At 40.4% G+C, this 25441-nt stretch overlaps 1 protein-coding gene across 2 annotated transcripts in view; it reads left to right on the forward strand.

Moving 5' to 3' along the window:
- The window catches only part of NBAS (NBAS subunit of NRZ tethering complex), a 333473-nt gene that overhangs the window by 39091 nt on the left and 268941 nt on the right, over positions 1–25441 (forward strand). For both annotated transcript variants that reach the window (XM_019970679.2, XM_070799115.1), the window contains one exon: positions 22152–22290. In XM_019970679.2, coding sequence (XP_019826238.2) covers positions 22152–22290 — 139 coding nt within the window. The remainder of the gene's footprint in view (positions 1–22151; positions 22291–25441) is intronic.

Consider the following 25441-nt stretch of genomic DNA (forward strand, 5'->3'; position numbering starts at 1 on the left):
TTCCTCCTCTTGTGTATAGTTGCCTTAATGTCTGTGGTATTGTTGTAGTCCCCTTCTGAACATTCATGCTCATCTGTCTGGCACGCTGAGCTTCTTGGAGCCAGACTGGGCATTGGGAATATTCACTGAGGAATGTCTTTTCTCTTTGTTCTCTGAGTCTGTTCATATTTGTAAAATGAAGATAATACAGAACATGTTGCATTGTTGAGGCAGTTCAAAAGCAGTGCACATGAAATGCCTTGGCATAGAAGGACCTCAGTAGCTGTTCTTCCCTTCTTCTGTCCTTCTTTGCAAGTTGGGGCTGCACTGATTATTGCATAGTCAATTTCTGCCACTCCAGGCACAACTCCGAGATACTGTGGACTCAGTTCCAGACCTCTGCAATAAAAGGGATATTGTTGCAATAAAGGGAGTCACACACATTTTTGATTTCTTAGTGCCTATAAAAGTACATTTACATTATATTGTAATTTTAAGTGTGCAATAGCATTATGTTTAAAAAATGTGCATACCTTAATAGAAAAGTGCAAAACAGTTAACAGTAGTAACATCAAAGATCACTGATCTCAGATCATCATAATAAATGTATTAATAATGAAAAAGTTTGAAATATTGAGAGAATCACCAAAATGTGACACAGAGACATGCAGTAATTGCTGTTGGAAAACTGACACTTTAGACTTGCTCTTTGTGAGGCCGCCACAGAATTTCAGTTTGTAAAACAAAAAAGCAGTATATGTGAAGTGCAGTAAAGCAAAACAGAGTGAAACAAAGTTGACCTGTGTGTTTGATTCTTCTTGTGTGCCACTTATCCATGTATTTGCCAGCTACGCAGAGGGTCACCTAAAACTTTTGACATTTTCTGCTTCCCATGATTTCTCCCTTTGACTTTGTTATTTGTGAATGAAATTTACATATATTTTATAAATTAGTCAAGCTAACTTTTTGGTTCTCTAAAATGGAGGAATAAATATCAAATTGAGCCAGGCAAACCTTGCTTGAGTTCTGAATTTTGAGACTTACCCTCTTGGCAAGTACTTAAACTCTGATCCTCAAGTGTACTTAAGTATTTTAATTGAAAATGTATGAAAGTTTTCTTTCTGTTCAATCATAGGTCTGTCCTTCTGTTGGTTCAGAATGTTATGATTATGAAGTTTTTATACTAAAGTTTTTATACACACACACACCTGTACAGCTCCAATGATTTCCTGATTATACTTTCTTGATCCTGTCCCCTCCAGTCTCCTGTTGATAACCACTGTCCTAAGTTTTACTTACATCTCTTGCTTTCTTTATAGTTTTACCACTTATTCATATTTAGTTATGAGTGTATTTGTTGCTGTTGTTCACTTGCTAAGTAGCGTCTGACTCTTTACAATCCCCTCGACTGCAGCGTGCCAGGCTTCTCTGTCCTTCAGTATCTCCCGGAGTTTGCTCAGATTTGTTTCCATTGAGTTGATGATGCCATTCAACCATCTCATCCTCTGTCACCGCCTTTTCCTCTTGCCCCCCCTCAATCTTTCCCAGCATCAGGGTCTTTTCCAGTGGGTTGGCTCTTGGCATTAGGTGGCCAAAGTTATTGGAGCTTCAGCATCAGTCATTCCAATGAATATTCAGGGTTGATTTCTTTTAGGATTGACTGGTTTGATCTCCTTAGTGTCCAAGGGACTCTCAAGAGTCTTCTCCATCACCACAGATTGAAAGCATCAATTCTTGGACACTTAGTCTCCTTTATGGTCCAACTCTCACATCATACGTGACTACTGGAAAAAGCATAGCTTTGACTATATGGACCTTTGTCAGCAAAGTGATGTCTCTGCTTTTTACTATGATGTCTAGGTTTGTCATATGAATATGTAAGTGGAGTCACATAGAACAGGGGTCCCCTACCCCAGGGGTGCAGATGGATCACACATCAGGAGGTCAGCAGCAGTCCTGCGAGCTGAACTTCATCTGTCACTCTGCCATAGCTCTCATTACCCCCTCAATCATCCCCCCAACTCTGGCTTTTGCTTTGTTTATTTCATGATGACTCCTGATTGTCTCTCTGTTGTTTTTTTTTTTTCAGGAAGGTAAGTGAGGTTCTCTTGGGATCATAGGTTTGAAATGATCATACACTCAATAGTTATCGCATGATAATAACTTGTCATAAGTGAGACTATATTCATTATTTCTTAAGGCTTTCACTTTGTGGCATAGGATGTAAGTAAGTAAAGGTATTTCTGGAGGAGTGGTCTCGAAATGAAAGTTTTGGAAAGGTGAATTATGAAACCACTGAAGGAGACCCTCTTCTTGGTTTTGCAGTCATATACAATTTGTGACAGCAGTCAACTTGGAGATGGATGGCTGCATTAAAGTTTCTGAATGAGAATTGTTATAAAGCAAGGAATATGTGTAAATGTCTTGTTGTGCATGACAAAAATATTGCTAGTTGTTTATATTTTCCATTATGTGATATTTTTTTAAATGAAAGAACCTGAAATATTCATCACATTTTTTATTTATTTTTGGTTATTTTAGTAATGTGAGCCTGTGGTATTTTTCATCCACAAGGATTCTGTAAATGTGAAATAAATCAGCCAGACTGGAGTTAGGATAAATTGGTAATATACAAACTCAAGGTTTTATGCTGAGAGCACTATTGAAGGAGAGAAATTGAGGTGTAAGTTGGGTAATATGAAAGAAAAATTAGTTGAGAAGCTTTGGGATAAGCTTTGAGGATTTGCTGATTTTGACTGTTTTCTTTCTTGTCTTCTAACTCACAGCCTAAGAATGCATTTTATCCTGTCCAGACTATCTCGTATTCCACTTTTGCTCCCCTCCTACACTTACCCTGACTCTTCCTCTGTTTTCTGTTCTCAGTGTTGCCTTTGTGTGTTAGATTTGGCTTCTATTGTACCCGGATTCCAGCTAGGAGGAATTTCGTACCTCTGCATTTTTAGAAGGGACTACATTAAACTTTAGTACAAGTGGGTTGTGCGCTTGGTGGTGATTAGGTGGTGGTGCCTGCCCTGTAGGAGTGTACAGTCTATTTTAGGAGTCACACATTCACAAATAAGGGCACCCACATAATATGAATAAGTTACAGTACAGTAGTCTGCCCTATCCACAGGGTGTATGTCCCAAGACCATCAGGGCATGCCTGAAACTTCAAATAGTACTGAACCCTGCATATAGTGTTGTTGTTTTTTTTCTCCCACATACATATATACCTGTGGTAAAGTTTAACTTATAAATAAGGCACAGTAAGAGAATATTTGAACTGCCAGCATCATTACTCTTGTGTTTTGGGGCCATTATTAAGTAAAATGAGGCTTACATGAATACAAGCATTGCAGTACCTCACCATCCATCTCTGATAACCTGGATGGCTACTGAGTGCCTGAAGGGTGGGGTGCACTGGCCAATGGCATGTCATCTCTTGGGGCAGGATGGGGCAGGATGGGGCAGGATGGAGCAGGATGGCACGGGAAGGCCCAGGATATCGTTATACTACTCAGAGTGGCGTGCAGTTTAAAACTTGTGAACTGTTTATTTCTGGAATGTTCCATTTCATGTTTTTGGACTGCAGTTGACTCTGGGTAACTGAAGTTGCAAAAGGTGAAACTGTGGGTAGGTGGGACTCCTGTTTATATTTTTAAATGATAGCTTCTGCTTTCAACAGCTTTTTTTGTTGTTGTTGTTTTGAGGTTTTGATCCTAATTTTATTGTAAATTTCTACAAGCAAAACCTGACTTATTCAACTTTGAGCCTCCAACAGTTCTTTGATAACTGCTCAAAGATAATTAGTGTTGGAAGCTAACTTTTTCTAGGTCCTGAATTATATCTCAACAAACACAAAAGGTAGAAAACAAGCCTCTTTTCTTGGTCCTTTGTGAGAAGCCACTCATTCTCGGAATCCTTGATGATGCTTTGGTATTTTAAGTGTATAGTTCAGTGATTTTTAATAAATACGTAGGGTTGTGCAAGCTCTACACCAGTCAGTTCTAGAATATTTCCAGTGCTCCTAAAGATCTCTCATGCCCGTGAGTTTCATGGAATGTAAATCACAACCTCAATAAAACTGTAATAAAGAGTGAATTAGAAAGAAAAAAGATCCTTTAAGCAGGTTTTCATTTGAACACTTTCTTTTTAAGTTTTAAAATTACTTTTAATTCACATATAGTAAAAAGGGTGTATGTTTTTTTAAAAAATTATTGAAGTATAGTTGATTGACAGTATTTTATTTCTTCTTTACTATAAAGTGATTCAGTTGCACACATATATATTCCTTTGCATATTCTTTTCCGTTCTGATTGCTCACAGGATATGGAATATAGTTTCCTGTGCTGTACAGGGGGACCTTGTTGTTTATCAGTCTCCTATATAATAGTTAAGCTCTACTGATCCCAAACTCCCATTCCTTCCGTCCCTTCCCATCCTCCTCCCCCTTGGCAACCGCAAGTCTGTTCTCTTATGTCTGTGAGTCTGTTTTTATAGATACATTGATTTGTATTGTATTGTAGATTCCACATGTAAGTTATATCATGTGATATTTGTCTTTTTCTTTCTGACTTTAATCTCTGGGTCCATCCATGTTGCTGCAGATGGCATGCATATGTTTTGATGACTGAGTAATACATCAGTTGTGTGTGTATGTGTGTGTGTGTGTGTATACACACCGCATCTTCTTATCCATTCATCTGTTGATGGACATTTAGGTTGTTCCCATATCTAGCCAAGTGAATCTAGCCAAGTGATACTCTTGGCTATTATAAACAGCGCTACTATGAATACAATGATGCATGTATCTTTTTGAAGTATAGTTTCGTCTGGGTATATGCCCAGGAGTCGGACTGTGGGATCATAGGGCTACTCGAGTTTTCTGAGGAATCTCTATACTGTTTTCCCTAGTGGTTGAGCCAATTTACATTGCCACCAACTGAACACTTTTGTCTTTATGTTCAGAAAGATACCCAGGTTTATGTTAAGAAAGATACCTATGTTTCATATAGTCTATAGGGAAAAACCATGATTGATTAATAATGTTTCATGGTTGTGTTAAGGATTAATTCAAGCATTTGAGTGATTTTTTTTTTTCCCTTTTAGTCACCTGTGTTAAGCCAGATACAGATTCTACAAAAAAAGTGTGAGACAACATTTACAAGGAGTAATAAGCTAGGTTTTCAGCTTGCCTATGTATAGAGTACAGTTAGGTAGGAGTGAATTGGCTAAAGAGTAGTTGGGTGATTGCATTCTCCTAAATGTGCACTCATAGTATTTGCTACTATTCTGTGCAAGTCTCAGAAGATGGACGAGGAGATAGTCTTTAGAAATCTGTTAATTTTAGGGGATACTGAGGAACACCTTTAAGTAATGGCATACTGCAGTACTAAAGGGCTGTGTCTCCTGATTTGGTCATCTCTTGGTGGGCTTCTGATTTCCCCTAAACAGCACTCAGCATTTTATTTTTTATTATTATTATGTATTTATTTATTATTTATAAGCATTATTTATTTTACTTTTTATAAAATTTATGTTTAATGGAAGGATAATTGCTTTGCAGTATTGCATTGGTTTCTACCAAACATCACCATGAATCAGCCATAGGTTCACCCACGTCCCCTCCCACTTGAATATTCCTCCCTCAGCGTTTTAAATGCAGGCGTCCTTCACACTCATTTACTTGAGATACCCCCTTTATCCCATACGTTGTACTTAGTGGGGGGATCAAAAATGTCTTGTGTGAACGAGCTCTCAGGAGACATAACAACCCAACTGGCACGGGAAAGAAAACAGGCCTGGGCACAGACTGGGAAGGGGTGTGGGTAGAGTACACAGAGGGGCCACCATCTCAGTACATCACCCTCGTCTAGGGAAAGGTCCCACAAATGTTTTAATTTTATCTTGTGGAAGAGATAGTGTTGAGAATACCCTACCTTAAAGGTTTACCCAAGAGCACTAGCACATTTTTCTTCTTTTATAAGCTGTAAGATCCATATAGACCTATGAGATGCTTTGGGGAGGTAATCAGTGAGCCTTTATATCCATTACATTGCTGTAAAATTGCCCGCCTTTCTTTCTGGTTCCTAAGGTCATATATATTCTGTGAGAATCAGGTCAGTGGTGTGTAAAAGATATACTATATTGACAGCTGGAGGAGCAGTTACGTATAAATTGCATTAGGAAATTTCTCATAAGCCCTAGCTAGATAAGATTTAATAATTTTATGAAGGATTGCTTCTAGAAAATGAATGAGTGCCGTAGTCCTGATCCTTGTTGATTATCTTCTACTGCAGCGAGAGAGTGTGTTTGGCCTTTGGTAATGTAGGGGCTATTGACATTTGAGAGATTAATGTGCAGCTTTGTAGCTGGCAAGTGTGAATGTCAGAAATTGAGTATCTTAACTTACATTAAGGAGTTTTTCATGTTGCCTTTCGAATGCTCATTCTTCCAGTGTGAGCAAATTCTTTTTTCCGTGAGTTCAGGTTGGTTTTTAGAAGAGAAACGAAGAGGTCCTGTTGTTAGTAGAGAAAGCTGCGTCGTTGTGGCAGAGAGGAAAGTCCTTAGATGTGAATTAAGGGACTTGCTGAGCTTCATGGACTAACTTTCCTTTTTTTCTTAAACGGATATATGTTTCTGGTGAGGCAGGGGAGTCTTGGCCACATCCTGTGATCTGTTTTTATCTAGAATATATTACAGATAGGGAGACATGCGTGACTCAGAAGCATCTTGGTTCTTAGCAGCCTTTAGCTGTCTTTTAAGTCAGTGACAGTGCTTTATTACTTTTACTTTTCTTTGGCCTACAATTGAAAAAAATTTATTTGGAAATCATTGTTAACTCATCCATCAGTCCTCTACATGGAGAGTCTTTGAGAGAAGAGGCTAGTTCTCATTATGTTATAGTTTTTTGCACTTAAGTGGGCCCTTGTAGGCCTTGATAAAGCTTTGAATTCCTACAGGTGATAAATAACAAGTCTGTGTCTCTCCTCTTTGAGTGTTTTGGTTGTAGTTTAACCTGATATATGATAACTTTGTATGTCAGTGAATTTCAGTAATCTTAAGCAGGGTATTTTGTACTGGGGTTATACTCCCTCCCACCCTGCCCCCGCACCTCCCCCCTCTGCCCCCCGACCCCTAACTTTAAGGACTACTTCCACAATCCTTCTGCAGAATTTATGGAAATAAAATTTTAAGAAGTGACTTGGGCCAGATTGAATTTCTTCTTATACTTGGAGTCATGCTGGCTATTGTGGATCTCTCTTGAAAGTAGAGAGATGAAAGAAGACGATTATCTTTGGTTCTTTTATAGGAATTAAGGAATGATGCTTAATTATGGTTTATATACAAAAAGAAAATTAAAAAAATACATTTGTGATGTGATAGAATGTGTACTGGATTCAGTTTAGTTGCTCACTTGTGTCTGACTCTTTGCGACCCCATGGACTGCAGCATGCCAGGCTTCCCTGTCCATCACCAACTCCCGGAGTTTACTCCTGAGGGTGAAGCTAACACCACAGACCACAGAGAAAAGAGACAGAAACTGGCTCGTTGATGACCACTCATTGTTGAATCACCCAACCCCGAAGTCAGCCCCACCTCTGAGCTTTTGAGTTATATAAGCCAGGAAATTTTCTGCTCACTTAAGCTAATTTAATTGGATTTTCACTTGTGTCTAAAAACATTCTAAAATTAACCTATATTTATATAGGAGTAATTATTATTCCCCATTATGTAGAGGAGAAAACTCAAATCATTTCCCCAAGGTTGAGCTTGATGGGAGCTCAGGAAGGTCTATCCATAAACCTGTCTCTCTATTCATCACCATGCTGCCACTCAAAGAACTTCACAATGTGTCTAAGATTCACCTGGATTTAATTCGATACGATGAGAGGCCGCAGTATTCAGTTCAGTTCAGTTCAGTCACTCAGTCATGTCCGACTCTTTGTGATCCCATGAACTGCAGCACGCCAGGCCTCCCTGTCCATCACCAACTCCTGGAGTCCACCCAAACCCATGTCTGTTGTGTCAGTGATGCCATCCAACCATCTCATCCTCTGTCCTGCCCTCCTCCTCCTCCTGCCCTCAATATTTCCCAGCATCAGGGTCTTTTCAAATGAGTCAGCTCTCCACATCAGGCGGCTAAGTATTGGAGTTTCAGCTTCAACATCAGTCCCTCCAACGAACACCCAGGACTGATCTCCTTTAGGATGGACTGGTTGGATCTCCTTGCAGTCCAAGGAACTCTCAAGAGTCTTCTCCAGCACCACAGTTCAAAAGCATCAATTCTTTGGTGCTCAGCTTGCTTTATAGTCCAACTCTCACATCCATATATGAATACTGGAAAAACCATAACTTTGACTAGATGGACCTTTGTTGGCAAAGTAATATCTCTGCTTTTTAATATGCTGTTTAGGTTGGTCACAGCTTTTCTTCCAAGGAGCAAGCGTCTTTTAATTTCATGGCTGCAGTCACCATCTGCAGTGATTTTGGAGCCCAAGAAAATAAAGTCTGTCACTGTTTGCCATTGTTTTCCCCATCTATTTGCCATGAAGTGATGGGACCAGATGCCATGATCTTAGTTTTCTGAATGTTGAGTTTTTAAGCCAACTTTTTCATTCTCCTCTTTCATTTTCATCAAGAGACTCTTCAATTACTCTTCACTTTCTGCCGTAAGTGTGATGTCATCTGCATATCTGAGGTTACTGATATTTCTTCTGGCAATCTTGATTCCAGCTTGTGCTTCATTCAGCCCAGCATTTCTCATGATGTACTCTGCATATAAGTTAAATAAGCAGGGTGACGATATACAGCCTCGATGTACTCCTTTCCCAACTTAGAACCAGTCCGTTGTTCCATGTCTGATTCTAACTGTTGCTTCTTGACCTGCATATAGGTTTCTGCATATAGGTTTCTCAGGAGGCAGGTAAGGTGGTCTGATATTCCCATGTCTTAAAGAATTTTCCACAGTTTCTTGTGATCCACACAGTCAAAGGCTTTGGCATAATCAATAAGCCAGCAGAAGTAGATGTTTTTCTGGAGCTCTCTTGCTTTTTCGATGATCCAATGGATGTTGGCAATTTGATCTCTGGTTCTTCTGCCTTTTCTAAATCCAGCTTGAACATCTGGAAGTTCATGGTTCATTTACTGTTGAAGCCTGGCTTGGAGAATTTTGAGCATTACTTAGCTGGCGTGTTAGATGAGTACAATTGTGTGGTAGTTTGAGCATTCTTTGGCTTTGCCCTTCTTTGGGATTGGAATGAAAAGTGACCTTTTCCAGTCCTATGGCCACTGCTGAGTTTTCCAAATTTGCTGGCATATTGAGTGCAGCACTTACACAGCATCATCTTTGAGGATTTGAAATAGCTCAACTGGATTCCACCACCTCCACTAGCTTTGTTGGTAGTGATGCTGCCTAAGGCCCACTTGACTTTGCATTCCAGAATGTCGGGCTTTATGTGAGTGATCACACCATCTTGGTTATCTGGGTCATGAAGATCTTTTTTGTATAGTTCTTCTGTGTATTCTTGCCACGTCTTCTTAATACCGTCTGCTTCTGTTAGGTCCATACCATTACTGTCCTTTATTGTACCCATCTTTGCATGAAATTTCTGTCCTTTATTGTACCCATCTTTGCATGAAATGTTCCCTTGGTATCTCTAATTTTCTTGAGATCTCTAGTTTTTCCCATTCTGTTGTTCTCTATTTGCATTGATCACTGAGGAAGGCTTTCTTATCTCTCCTTGCTATTCTTTGGAACTCTGCATTCAATTGGGTATATCTTTCCTTTTTCCTTTGCCTTTAGCTTCTCTTTTCTCAGCTATTTTGTAAGGCCTCCTCAAACAACCATTTTGCCTTTTTGCATTTCTTTTTCTTGGGGATGGTTTTGAATACTGCCTCCTGTAGAATGTCACGAACCTCTGTCCATAGTTCTTTAGGTATTCTGTCTGTCAGATCTAATCCCTTGAATCTATTTGTCACTTCCACTGTATAATCGTAAGAGATTTGATTTGGGTCATACCTGAATGGTCTAGTGGTTTCCCCTAGTTTCTTCAATTTAAGTCTGAATTTGGTAATAAGGAGTTCATGATCTGAGCCACAGGCAGCTCCCTGTCTTGTTTTTGCTAACTGTTTAGACTTCTCCATCTTTGGCTGCAAAGAATATAATTAATCTGATTTTGGAATTGACTATCTGGTGATGTCCATGTGTAGAGTCGTCTCTTGTGTTGTTGGAAGAGGGTGTTTGCTATGACCAGTGCGTTCTCTTGGCAAAACTGTTAGCATTTGCACTGATTCGTTTTGTACTCCAAGGCCAAATTTGCCTGTTACTCCAAGTATCTCTTGACTTCCTACTTTTGCATTCCAGTTCCCTCTGATGAAAAGGGTATCTTTTCATCATTCTGTACTGTACATGTACTGGATTAGGAGACAGGAAATACGTGCTACCTATTTGCTCTGTAACCTCAAGACAAGTCATTCTTTTTGGATGACATTTTCCCGGCACTGCACTGCACACAGACAGTAGATGGTGGTTTTTGCAAGCTGCTTAAGCACAGAGATGTTTAGTGTAGACTACTAAGATGGTGTTTAGCAGAGCAGATGTGTGACAGTGATTTTGATAGCAGACATTATGGAAAGACCCATAGTGAGGGATAGCGGGCAGGCAACAGTTAGTAGGGTTCAGTGGGGGTGGGGTAGTGTTTGAAGACAAGACTTATTTTCCTGAGAGAATTAAGTTTGAGCAATTAAAATAGGTGAGAATTTGATTTCAGGACCCGGACAGTTCTGAAATCAGGATTCAAAGTAGTCATGGAATAGATCTGATAGAGGGATGCTGAACATGTTATATTGTGCCTTGGCAGTGAAGTTGCCTAAATGCATCCTGATGCTTAGGAGGGGGTTAGGTTTTTAGATTATTGACATCAACTGTGGATTGAGTGAAGGCATCTGGGGCAGGGACATCCAAGAATTCTAAGATGAACAGAATTGTCAATAATGAACTGGTAAGATTTTTGTAGTAAGGAATGAAAGTGAAGTGAAAGTGTTAGTTGCTCAGTTGTGTCTGACTCTCTGCGACCCCATGGACTGTAGCCTGCCAGGCTCCTCTGTCCATTTGGTTCTCCAGGCAAGAATACTGGAGCCGGTAGCCATTTCCTTCTCCAGGGGATCTCCCCGACCCAGGAATTGAACCCAAGTCTCCGGCATCGCAGTTGGAATCTTTACCATCTAAGCCACCAGGGAAGCTTGGTAAAGAATAATCAAGATCAAATTAAAATGAATTAAATTGGCAACATTTCTGTGTCCTGAGAGAGGATTGTCTCATGTCTGTGAAGTAGCAGGTAACAGTTTTTGAGCCTTTATTTTGCCAGACATGCTCTTAAGAACTTTCAATATGGTGACATGTAATTATTCTCTCCCACCCGCCCCTTCCTTGCTGGTCTATGCCACAAGCCTGTTGCTGATTGGACAGGGTACATACAAGAATTTCTCACTCTATTATTTCAAAATCATGTACTTGACTTTAAGGAGTTTTAAGCCACTAGATGGCAGATTGTTTCAACAATTACTAGACAGAAGCCCCTTCTTAATAAACCATTTATAATTCTTCTTGGAGTCAATTGTTAGGCTCACATTTAGCTCTCCCAGTGCATTAGAATCCCACCTGGTGTGGTACACGGGGGCACACGGTCCATTCCTCCCTCCCTCCCTTTCCTCGGAGGGGGCTATCTGCCCTCTCCTCACTGCCTCTTGCTCTGCCCTGGCCTCTGCTCATTTAATTCACTCCATGTGTTTTTTGGCTCCATCACTTATAGCTTATTTTTCTTGTCTGATACTGACATCCCTGCTGTGAGTTTTAGTTTCTTAGAATGTCAGAGCTGGCCAAGAGTTTCATCCATCATCTGGCTCAGACCGTTCATTTCTCAGGTGGGAGAACTGAAGCCGCGAGAGGTTAAGCCAAGGACGAGGACCCTGTGTCAGGTTTATCCTCCCGCCCCAGCAGTTCTGTGCGCAGAGAGCCATTTCCTGAACGAAACTGACATGGAAATGCTTTGAAGGATACAGACACAGTCTCTGTGTCTGAGTGGGTTAAGTTCGGTGATGGAGGTGTGATTTCAATAACGGTTACAGTTTAGAAAGTAGACGGTGATACGTGCTCAGGAAAACGAGCAGCATAAACCATCTCATATTGTTAAGGACCGCTTCTAAGTTTCTGCCCTGCTACCCCTGCTTGCCTTCTACAGGCTGGGAGCACTCACTCCCTTTGTGAGCATCCTCCCAGCACACTGTTTACAGACGCAGCTCCGTGCTCCTGTACCTCGTGTTCTCTTGGCTGAGGAGGCTCTTTATCTGATCTCTTTATCTGTCAGGAAATTGTTGAAGGGATAAACCTTTCTCTGGTGTTAACCCTGTGAAGCTTTCCTGGACCTCGTCTCCCATGCAGTTAATTGGTCCTTCAGGCTTGTTTTTGTGTCTAACTCAGGGGTCCCCACAGGCGTGGTTCAGGTGGGCTCGTTCTTTCCCCTGGAGTGGACTGTGCTTGTCGTCATTCTTGTGAATGAGTATATGTCCCCAGCCATCTGAGAAAGGAAGGTGCCCGAGCCTCACCCCACGGTTGGTACTGATGCTTTGGGAGAGCTAAGCTCGCCACTGCAAATTAATCTGAGAATTAGAAGTGGTTTGTTAAAGTGAGCTCTTCATTTGTCTCACACATTCCTGATTGCTTAGCACATGGTTTGCGTTTATAATTTTGATGGCATGAAGGAAACTAATATTACAGTTACTTTGGTGCAAAGATATTTGAACCTAATACATCTGATTCCTTGACCCAAGATTTTCCTATTTTCCACAAAATTTTGAGGTAAAAGATTATTGGGAAAGTTAATTCCTGTCTCCTACTCTCTCGTTTTACTTAATGAGAAGGAGTTTTAACTCTTACACATTGTGTGCTTTAGTCTTCAGATTTAATATGTACTGTAGAAATTCTGTATTGCTTTTCATCTTTATAGAATAATTAAAAAATAAGGGCTTGCTTCAAAATGTGATTCTTAAGGTAAGTACTTCCACTGTATAATCATAAGGGATTTGATTTAGGTCATACCTGAATGGTCTAGTGGCTTTCCCTACTTTCTTAAATTTAAGTCTGAATTTGGCAATAAGGAGTTCATGATCTGGGCCACAGTCAGCTCCTGGTCTTGTTTTTGCTGACTATATAGAGCTTCTCCATCTTTGGCTGCAAAGAATATAATTAATCTGATTTCAGTGTTGACCATCTGGTGATGTCCATGTGTAGAGTCTTCTCTTGTGTTGTTGGAAGAGGGTGTTTGCTATGACCAGTGCATTCTCTTGGAAAAACTCTATTAGCCTTTGCCGTGCTTCATTCTGTACTCCAAGGCCAAATTTGCCTGTTACTCCAGGTGTTTCTTGACTTCCTACTTTTGCATTCCAGTCCCCTATAATGAAAAGGACATCTTTTTTGGGTGTCAGTTCTAAAAGGTCTTGTAGGTCTTCATAGAACCATTCAATTCAGCTTCTTCAGTGTTACTGGTTGGGGCATAGGCTTGGATCACCGTGATATTGAATGGTTTGCTTTGGAAATGAACAGAAATCATTCTCTCGTTTTTGAGATCGCATCCAAGTACTGCATTTTAGACTCTTTCTGTTGACCATGATGGCTACTCCATTTCTTCTAAGGGATTCCTGCCCGCAGTAGTAGATATAATGGTCATCGGAGTTAAATTCACGCATTCCAGTCCATTTTCGTTTGCTGATTCCTAGAATGTCGACGTTCACTCTTGCCATCTCCTGTTTGACCACTTCCAATTTGCCTTGACTCAGGGACCTAACATTCCAGGTTCCTATGCAATATTGCTCTTTACAGCATCAGACCTTGCTTCTATCACTAGTCGTGTCCACAACTGGGTATTGTTTTTGCTTTGGCTCCATCCCTTCATTCTTTCTGGAGTTATTTCTCCATTGATCTCCTGTAGCATATTGGGCACCTACTGACCTGGGGAGTTCCTCTTTCAGTATCCTATCATTTTGCCTTTTCATACTGTTCATGGGGTTCTCAAGGCAAGAATACTGAAGTGGTTTGCCATTCCCTTCTCCAGTGGACCACATTCTGTCAGACCTCTCCACCATGATCCAGCCATCTTGGGTGGCCCCACATGGAATGGCTTAGTTTCATTGAGTTAGACAAGGCTGTGGTCCATGTGATCAGATTGGCTAGTTTTCTGTATTATGGTTTCAGTGTCTCTGCCCTCTGAGCCAGGCTTCAGCAATACATGAATCGTGAACTTCCAGATGTTCAAGCTGGTTTTAGAAAAGGCAGAGGAACCAGAGATCAAATTGCCAACATCCACTGGATCATCGAAAAAGCAAGAGAGTTCCAGAAAAACATCTTTTTTTGCTTTATTGACTATGCCAAAGCCTTTGACTGTGTGGATCACAATAAACTGTGGAAAATTCTGAAAGAGATGGGAATACCAGACCACCTGACCTGCCTCTTGAGAAATCTGTATGCAGGTCAGGAAGCAACAGTTAGAACTGGACATGGACCAACAGACTGGTTCCAAATAGGAAAAGGAGTACATCATGGCTGTATATAGTCACCCTGCTTATTTAACTTATATGCAGAGTACATCATGAGAAACACAGGGCTGGAAGAAGCACAAGCTGGAATCAAGATTGCCGGGAGAAATATCAATCACCTCAGATATGCAGATGACACCACCCTTATAGCAGAAAGTGAGGAGGAACTAAAAAGCCTCTTGATGAAAGTGAAAGAGGAGAGTGAAAAAGTTGGCTTACAGCTCAGTATTCAGAAAACTAAGATTGTGGCATCTGGTCCCATCACTTCATGGGAAATAGATGGGAAACAGTGTCAGACTTTATTTTTTTGGGCTCCAAAATCACTGTAGATGATGATTGCAGCCATGAAATTAAGACTGTTACTCCTTGGAAGGAAAGTTATGACCAACCTAGATAGCATATTAAAAAGCAGAGATATTACTTTGTGAACAAAAGTCTATCTAGTCAAGGCTATGGTTTTTCCAGTGGTCATGTGTGGATGTGAGAGTTGGACTGTGAAGAAATCTGAGTGCCAAAGAATTGATGCTTTTGAACTGTGGTGTTGGAGAAGACTCTTGCGAGTCCCTTGGACTAGAAGCAAATCCAACCAGTCCATCCTAAAGAAGACCAGTCCTGGGTGTTCATTGGAAGGACTGATGATGAGGCTGAAACTCCAGTACTGTGGCCACTTCATGTGAAGAGTTGACTCATTGGAAAAGACCCTGATACTGGGAGGGATTGGGGTAGCAGGAGGAGAAAGGGACGATAGAGGGTGAGATGGCTGGATGTCATCACTGACTCGATGCACGTGAATTTGGGTGAACTCCAGGAGTTGGTGATGGACAGGGAGGCCTGGCATGCTGGGATTCATGGGGTCGCAAAGAGACATGACTTAGTGACTGAATTGAACTGAACTGATTGTAAGTACTTAAGAACCTGATAATGTATATTTAAGGAGGTTGTGGTTGTCACTGCAGGTAAATATTCTGGGTGGAGGAAATTATTGTAACAAAAAATAATATTACTGATATAAATTATTTTCTACAGTGTTGTCTGTGGTCTTAATTTTTGCAAAAATCTAATGACTGTTTCAATAGTAAATCACAGGATGCTTAAGGTATAACTATTAATGTATAAATAGCTTCAGAATGCCACAAAGCAAATGATATGCTAATTTCATTTTCAGTATTTGACAAGACTTGTGGGTTGATGCTAAGTGTGAAAGCCAATTTACTGATTTTTTTTTTCTCTCCGGACTTCATTAATTGGAAGAAAGTTATGTACATAATTTGGAATCCTGTATCTTGACTTTTCTTTTAAGTTAGAAGCAGAGGAAAATACAGGGAATGTTTTAATGCACACCTGAGACCTACTATCCAGAGAAAATAATAGCAAATGAAGCAACTGACAAACAACTAATCTCAAAAATATACAAGCAACTCCTACAGCTCAACTCCAGAAAAATAAATGACCCAATCAAAAAATGGCCCAAAGAACTAAATAGACATTTCTCCAAAGAAGACATACAGATGGCTAACAAACACATGAAAAGATGCTCAACATCACTCATTATCAGAGAAATGCAAATCAAAACCACTATGAGGTACCATTTCACGCCAGTCAGAATGGCTGCGATCCAAAAGTCTACAAGCAGTAAATGCTGGAGAGGGTGTGGAGAAAAGGGAAATCTCTTACACTGTTGGTGGGAATGCAAACTAGTACAGCCACTATGGAGAACAGTGTGGAGATTCCTTAAAAAACTGGAAGTAGAACTGCCTTATGATCCAGCAATCCCACTGCTGGGCATACACACTGAGGAAACCAGAAGGGAAAGAGACACGTGTACCCCAATGTTCATCACAGCACTGTTTATAATAGCCAGGACATGGCAGCAACCTAGATGTCTATCAGCAGATGAATGGATAAGAAAGCTGTGATACATATACACAATGGAGTATTACTCAGCCATTAAAAAGAATACATTTGAATCAGTTCTAATGAGATGGATGAAACTGGAACCTATTATACAGAGTGAAGTAAGCCAGAAAGAAAAACACCAATACAGTATACTAACGCATATATATGGAATTTAGAAAGATGGTAACAATAACCCTGTGTACGAGACAGCAAAAGAGACACTGATGTATAGATCAGTCTTATGGACTCTGTGGGAGAGGGAGAGGGTGGGGAGATTTGGGAGAATGACATTGAAACATGTATAATATCATGTATGAAACGAGTCACCAGTCCAGGTTCGATGCACGATACTGGATGCTTGGGACTGGTGCACTGGGATGACCCAGAGGAAGGGTATAGGGAGGGAGGAGGGAAGAGGGTTCAGGATGGGGAACACAGGTATACCTGTGGCGGATTCATTTCGATATTTGGCAAAACTAATACAATATTGTAAAGTTTAAAAATAAAATAAAATAAAAAATCATAAAAAAAAACAGAATTAACAAATACTAAGATTGTGTTTTTTCCTAAAGGTGTGTGTGTGTGTATGTGTATAGAAAGTGAAAGTGAAGGTCGCTCCGTTGTGTCCGATTCTTTGTGACCTCGTGGACTATGTATATAGTCCATGGAATTCTCAAGGCCAGAATACTGGAGTGGGTAGCCTTTCCGTTCTCCAGGGGATCTTCCCAACCCAGGGATCAAACCCAGGTCTCCCGCATTGCAGGTGAATTCTTCACCAGCTGAGCCACAAGGGAAGCCCATGTATGTGTATCAGTTCAGTTCATTTTAGTTCAGTCGCTCAGCCGTGTCCGACTCTTTGCGACCCCATGAATTGCAGCACGCCGGGCCTCCTTGTCCATCACCAACTCCCTGAGTTCACCCGAACTCACGTCCAATGTGTGTGTATAGATACAGCCAAATACATAAATGAGAGACAGTAGTGCAAACAGATTCCTACTTGTAGAGGCAACCTGCTCTCGTGGTTTTGGTGTGCAACCTTCCTTTATATATATATATATATATATATATATATATATATATATATATATATATATATTTAACATGTTTGGCTGTATCTGTGTTAGTCATGGCATGTAGGATCTTCACTACGTCATGTGGGATCTTTCTTTCTTTGTGGCACATGGACTCTCTAGTTGTGGCATGTGGCTCAGTATTTATGGTGCATGGGTTTAGTTGCTCGGCAGCATATGAGATCTTAGTTCCCTGACCAAGAATCGAACCTGTGTTCCTTGCATTGCAAGGCGGATTCTTTACCCACCGAACCACCAGGGAAATGTCTAGTATATAATTTTATGTTTGTTCTTTTTATACTGTATATGTTTCCCTGAACAATTGACTGAATTTGCATTTATTCATCCCTTTTAAACATTTTAAATATTTCTGATTTTCTGCATTATTAACAGTGCTGTATGAGGTATTCTTTTACCAAGAGATAAATATGCCTGTGTGAGAATTTCTCCAGAGTTATCTTAGAACACAATTTGGAGAATTGTTGGGGGGGGCACACATTTTTTAGATATTGTCATATCCTCCAAAGACTCTGATGCTGGAAGGGATTGGGGGCAGGAGGATAAGGGGACAACGGAGGATGAGATGGCTGGATGGCATCACTGAATCGATGGACGTGAGTCTGAGTGAACTCTGGAAGTTGGTAATAGACAGGGAGGCCTAGCATGCTGTGATTCATGGGGTTGCAAAGAGTCAGACACAACTGAGCGACTGAACTGAACTGATACCCTCCAAAATGATTGCTACAGTCTTACTAGTAGTTTTATAAGAGTTACTGTGTCTCTATAAACATAGAGAGTGGCTGGTATAAATCTTTGTTGCTTTAATATGCATTCTTGGCTTTTGTATTTCTCTTTTTGTGACTTATTCTCTGTGCATTTTTCTTTGTGACTGGTTGTGGGAGATCTTTATGGATTCTGTCTGGTAAAACATATACTCTGTTAGTTTTATGTCTTATAAATAACTTTTCCTGGTGTGTGACTTGTCTGTGCACTTTCGGGAGGGAAATTTTAGGTTTTAATATGGTCAGATTTGAAGGAGAACATTTTAATGACAGCAGGGTGGGAAAGTGTTTGGTGGGTCAGGATGCACCGTGCACAGGCCACGCAGAGAAAGGTTATCAGTGTGAGTGGAGTTGATTCTTTTTACTTTATTTATTTTAGTTAAATTTTTTTTTATGGCCATGCTGCTCAGCGTGTGGGATTTTAGTTCCCCAGGCAAGATTGAGCCCATGCCCCTTGCAGGGAAGCGGAGTCCTAACCTCTGGGCCACCAGGGAAGTCCATAGTTGGCTCTTTTTAGAACTCTACTCTCCCATGTGAATTTTGTTGAATATATTGTTTAGTTCCATTACATGTTTGTTCAGTTCCATAAGAAATTGTTTTTTTTTTAAATTTATTTCTTTCAATTTATAGACTAAGAAGAATTGGCATTTTTAAGGTAGGGGGAGTTTGTCAAAGAACATGGTCAAAGTGCAAGTGTTAGTTGCTCAGTCGAATCTCTGATCCCGTGGACTGTAGCCGGCCAGGTTCCTCTGTCCATGGGATTTCCCAGGCAAAAATACTGGAGTGGGTTGTCATTCCTTTCTCCAGGGGATCTTCCTGACCCAGGAATTGAACTCAGGTTTCCCTCATTGTAGGCAGATTCTTTACCATCTGAGCTACCAGGGAAGCCCAGAGAACATGGCATCACTCTCTTTAATTGTAACTTTGTATCTTTCAGGGAAGATTTTGAAATTTTCTTTCTGTTGTTGTCCTTTACCACATTCTGGCCTTAGTGTTGTCTGCTGCCCTCTCTATCAGTTTATGACTCCTCACCCCTGTTGCCAGGACCCCCATCCCCCACCTCACCTTCCCATATCTTACTGCTGAAATCTAGGAAGAATGAGGAAGGGTGTGGAGAGGAAAGGACTCTCTAGCATCATTTTCTCTGTGCTACTTCAGGAGAAAGTTGGAGCTTTAAATTTACTCACTCCGGCTACATTTATTGCATTTATGGTGCTGGGCCTCAGACTTCTCTCATTTCCATTGACTGTTTTCAGTTAAGTTACATGGTTTCACTTCATTTTGGTTAGTGCTGCCCAGGACACCTCTTCTAAAACTGTAATCATGATGAAGAAGGTTTATTTGCTACCTTAGGCATCAGTACCAATCTACCTCCCCACCCCGTCCCCCGCTGCCCTTAATCACTAAAAGCTGAGCCCTCATCAGCACTGAGTCCTGTAAAACAGTGAAGTGATGGACCAAGTTAACATCTTGACTTGGGGTTGATACCCCTTGGCACATAGAACTGAAGATAAGTCTTCAGTAGATGTCACCTGGGTTATCATCTCCAGATATGGGTGTTACCTTTTGCAGCATTTAATTCTGTGCTCTTAGCTGTTCCTTATTTTCATGTGCCTTTAATTGGAGAGTGAGCTTTTTGAATGCAGGGAGCATACCTTGTTCATCCCTGTATGAACTGTGTATCAGGTAGCTGCTGATTACCCGCTTTGTGACTATGCTGATGAAATCGTCTCAGTCCCCCCTTCCTTTAAACACAAGCAAGCACACTTGTCTGCCTGCATGGGTGAACACACGCACGGTCTTAGAGCTGCAGCATCAGTGTCCCAAAGTTGCCATCCCATCTGGTGGGAACAATACACGATTAGTTCCATCATTCTGTCTCCTTTCCACTTACTCTTCAGTCTGGCATGAATGGCAGAAAGGCTGTTTGGAAGCAGTTATTGAATCTCTTTCATTTTTAATCAAGCTTATCTTATTGTAGCCAATTTGATTATGCGTGACTGTGTTTATCAGAATTCATAGGGAGGAAATGTCTTCTAGAATTAAGATCAGGAGATGCAGAATGAAACTGAAATCTCAGTTAGCTGTCCTTCTGTAGTCAGGTAACGTAAAGTTTTATACATATATTTTAAAATGTAAAAATGAGGTATGATATCTGTTACTTCCATGGCATAGTAGTGCAAACAGAATAATAATGCTTAACCTCTTGAAAAAAGTATTATATGGTGTGTGTATGTGCATATATATATATATGGTCACTATTGCACACTGAGTAGAGAGAAATTATTATCATTATCAGGATCTGTTTTGCCCTGTCCTTTTAGAGGTTTGTTGAATTCTCAGATTGTGTTTTATTTTTGTTATAACAATAGGCTACTAATTTTTAAAGATATGTCTTTGTGAGAATTGCATGTTTCCTGTGTGAAAAAGTGCTGTGACTAGATTCAGAAATGTAAACATTCAGAGCTACCTGTTTTGCTTCTATTTTTTCAGAGAAATTTTTCCTAACAAATTGACTTAAAAATAGAAGTTCCGTATGGAAAATTTGTAGCATGATCATAGAAGACTATATGACTCCCTCGTGCTTGCTATTCAGGTTAACAATGGACTCGTGGCCAGCATCACATCATCTGTGGCCTCAGCCGAGCCTCCACCCCCCGAGCCTAGAGTATCATGAAGTCAATCCTGGACAGTGTAGTGTTTCGTCTGAATGTGCCAGTGTGTATTTCTCAATAATAAGGACTCTTAAAGACGTGAACATGAAACCGTTATCATTTATGAAGACATGGAAAAGGATGTGGCTTCTGTCTTCTTTTACTCCATCGCCTTATTGTTATTGGGGACAACAGTGTTTACCTTAAGACACCAGAAGTTTTATTTGCAAACCTTTTTCTTGTTTTTTGATGCATGATTACAATGTCTTATATAGTGCCCTGCCAGATTTACTGCACATGACTTAACTTTAAAAATCATGACTGTTGGGTTCCATTATTAATTGGCTTAGTTTGTGTGTGGTGGTCTTTTAACTTGTACTGCTTGTTAGACTGCTTTGCCTTGTTGGTGACTGGCCTTTAATTGCAATGAAGTATAGCAAACAGTAAAGTGAACAGGTGATAATGTGGGGCTAAGCTACTGAGCTGTCTTACTTCAGTATAGTTACTAGTGTATAGTTGTGTCCCATCCACAGCATTCCTGGCTGTCATTTTTTTTTTTTTTTCTAGCATCTGTAACTGTGCCCTCATGACCTCCAGTGCACTGCTGTAGTTAATATATACATGTCTGTGAGGTGACATATCCATTTATGTTTATTAATTTATTGAGGTATAGTTGCTTTATAATGTTGTGTTGGTTTCTGCCGACTTTGAAGTGAATCAGATCTATGTATACATCTGTCCCTCCCTCGTGGGCCTCCCTCCCACCACCACCGTCCCGCCAGTCTAGGTCACCATAGAGCACAAGCTGACTGCCTGTGCCACACGCAGGTTCCTGTTGGCTATCTGTTGTACACTTGGTAGGGTAGTTATGTCAGGGATGTATCGGTTTATTTAAGTTTATTGGTGTTGATACAGCTTCTTAGATACTCAGTGACCAACCTGAAAACATTTCTTTTTACATTTCCAAGTTCTCATCTGGGTTTCAGATGTTCCAGTGTGTCAGTGAAGGTGAAATTACTAGTTGAGAATCCGTCTGGTCTATTGGTTGTTCCCCCTAAAATATTTACCTTCTAATTTTATTTCAGTTTTCCTTGTGGAAGTGAGCATTTCCGCTCGCTTTGTTTTGATGTTGTCCTGTTCATATTTGTAATTTATCACTTTATCTTTCTCTGTTTTAGACTTCTGCTGGTTGGCGGATGTGAAACTGCTGAAGTGGGCATATCCAAAGCTGCTAGCTGTGGACTGTCTGCCTGGAGAGTTCTTTCAGGATCACCGTATTATAAGCCCGTTACTCATGGTGGCGACAGGGTCACTGCAGTAAGTCTCATTTATGGTATTTCATTTTGTTCATTTGGACGTTATCTAAAGGTCTTAGATAAGCCCTTTGTAAGATATATGGAGAAAGAAGCAATCTGCCTTAAATGAGGAAAGTGACTTAATACAAGTGAAATTTTAGGATTTCTGTCAAATATCAAATTTATCTAAAGCGTGCTTTATTTAACTTGGTCTCATTTTTAATAAAAATGTTTGCAGATATGAAGAAAAAGGATTTAGCAGTATTGTTACTTGCATTTGCGTTTTTAGACCTTGACATTTATTAAGTCCTTTGATGCTCTGGCAGCAGTTCTGAGCACTCTCACAGATTGTAGCTCATTTAACTCTCAGTAACCCTTTGAGATAGGTATTGTTAGTAGCCCAAGTCTGTTGATGAGGAAGGTGAAATTTAGCTGGGTCAGCCAGCTAGCAAGTGGCAGAATGAGAGTGCAAAATCTGGCAGGAGTTCCCTGTTCAGGTTCTTAACTGCCTTGGTTCTTCCATTTTGTTACATATTGATCGGGACTGTTTATCCACCTGTTCATTTATTCACTCTATTATTGAGCTTCTGTTTTCTATCAGTCACTCCTTTCTGCTGTAGTTAATATAGGCTAGGCTCTGCTGTGATAATAAAAATTAGCCACATAAACAGACAAATGAAAAATCCTTACATTTTTGTCGCTTACCTCGTGAAAGCATATCCCTTATATGTGGCAAAGTCTGCTGTTGATACCAAGACCTCCTGGAAAGCTTGTTCCAAGTGATGATTAAAGGATCCATGGAGGCTGGCACTCTTGAGGGCCCACTGTCTCAGTTTAGGGCATTAGGTGGGGAAGCAGAGGAGTAAAAGGAGGGACTTCTTACTGTCTCACACCAGAGCTGACATCGCTTCCGCTCACAGTTCACTTCCTGTAACTCATCATGTAGCTCCTCATCATGTACCCTCAAAGGGTCTGGGAAGTAGTTTTCTGTGTCCAGAAAGGAGAGAAAAACTAGACGTTAGTGAATATTAATTGTTTCTACCATATTGACCCCTGGTGGCTCAGCTGGTAAAGAATCTGCCAGCAATGCGGGAGACCTGGATTCGACCCCTGGGTTGGGACGATCCCCTGGAGGAGGGAACAGCTACCCACTCCAGTATTCTGGCCTGGAGAATCTCATGGACTGCATAGTCCTTGGGGTTGCAGAGTCAGACACGACTGAGCGACTTTGACTTTCACCATATTGGTCACTCTGATTTGTATTTGTTTTTTTGTATAAACTGTATGATCATAATTATGGACCCTGTGCATAGCATGTTGCCTGATACGTGGTGGGCATTCATATTTTTCTAGTGAGGGAAGAAACCAAGAGACTGAAGTGAAACATGACGTAAGTGATGCTTATTCCTATGAATGTACTCATTCCACTGTTTTTGTCTCAGAATGAGTGTATTTGTTCCATTATTTCTGTCTCAAAATAATGATTTAAAATCTAAAACAATGGTTAAATGTTTCAAGGTTGAAGAGGAGCCGATGAAGAAGTACTTTTGAAGAGAAATCTTTAGCAATCATAGTAGGCCTCCGTTTTTTTGTTTGCTTGTTTAGTTTTTAGCATATGCTGACACATGTGATGGTGAATTTAGCCCAACAAGGTAGTAATTTTTTTTTTTTTTATTATGTCAACTACTGGCTCAGAATGGCACCAGACTCGAAAGCTGTTTGTGTTTGTCGATCAGTTCATATAGAAGTGTGCCTTGTGCTTTTCCTTCCATTCACGATCATTCTGCTTACTCTAGCACCCATTTGTTCTCTCTGCAAGATCCAGTAAGGAGTTCAGTTTGGGTGTTTATTAGCCACATTTCATAGATCAGGAGCCCAAGGCCTGGGAGATGTAGGGCAGCAGGGATGGCACCAGGTCTCGTAGTTCCTGTTCAGCACTTTCCTCACACCCCGTGCGAAATTGCATACCTCTCATTGGCATCATCAAATTTATGCTGTGATGATTCTCCGATAATTTATTTAAAAAAAGAATGAGATAGCAGTTGGATGTCGTATTCCATATTTGTAATAATTTAGTCGTGTTCCTCCCTCTGATTTCACACTCGGCTTGTCGTTTTATATGTGAGATGTTTCATAGCAGATCCGGAAAAGAGTTTTAACAGTTTTATCTCTTGACTGTAAGTCTGCAGCGTATTTTTTTAAAATCTGTATTGAATTTGTTACAGTATTGCTTCTGTTGTACAATTTGGTTTTTGGCTGCAAGGCATGTGGGATCTTAGCCCCCTCAACCAGGGGATTAAACCCCATGCCTTGAAAGGTGAAATCCTAACCACTGGACTGCCAGGGAAGTCCCTGCAGCTTAGTTTTTTTTTTTTTTTTTAACTGACTGTGCCATGAGGCTTCCCGAATTTTAATTTCTAACCAGGGATTGAACCCAGACCACGGCAATGAAAGCACTGAGTTCTAACCACTGGACCACCAGGGGTGTCCCCGAAGCTTATTTTAAAATGGCTCAATCAAAAAATAATTTTTTAAAAAGTGTACATATGCATACAGAAAATGCAATCATGGTGAAATGTTAATTGGTGAACTCAGGTAAAAGGTATATTTGGTATTTCATTGTGTAGTCATTTCAGCTTTTCAGTAACTATAAAATTTGTCAAAATGTTAAAGGTTGAGGTGAAAAAAAGAAAGAATAGGTAAGTGTGGAGGATATAAGATGAGAAAAGTTGGCTGACTTTGAAGGGCTGTTTCAGTGGGGTGTCATCAAGTGTGTTTATGACAGAGTCTGGGACAGGGGAGACATGAAGAACTGTCTGGTACCACGAAGCCTTTTTTCACTGTAGCTTCTTTGAATTCTCTGTGCTTTCACTTTGCTCCTCCCTGAAGTATTGGAATCTGCTCTGCTATGTATGATCCTTCCTTCTCTGGCCTGAAGCTTCAATATTGGAGTCTCTTAAAAGAAAATTGCTTGTGCACTGACAGAAGAAGTGGGGGGAAATATTGAATTGCAAATTGAGGGCTCCGCTGTATGATAAACTTCTTGAAATGCTGCAAGTGTATTTTAATTACGTTAGTGCCTTTTAAATGTGTCCTGCAGCTAAACTCGCAATCATTCTACGTAGCCTTCCCCTCCCTCAAAGTAATTTCAAGCTATAGGATTAGTTCCTCTT

Source organism: Bos indicus, chromosome 11 (genome assembly GCF_029378745.1).
Source record: "Bos indicus isolate NIAB-ARS_2022 breed Sahiwal x Tharparkar chromosome 11, NIAB-ARS_B.indTharparkar_mat_pri_1.0, whole genome shotgun sequence".
NCBI classification, from domain to species: domain Eukaryota; kingdom Metazoa; phylum Chordata; class Mammalia; order Artiodactyla; family Bovidae; genus Bos; species Bos indicus.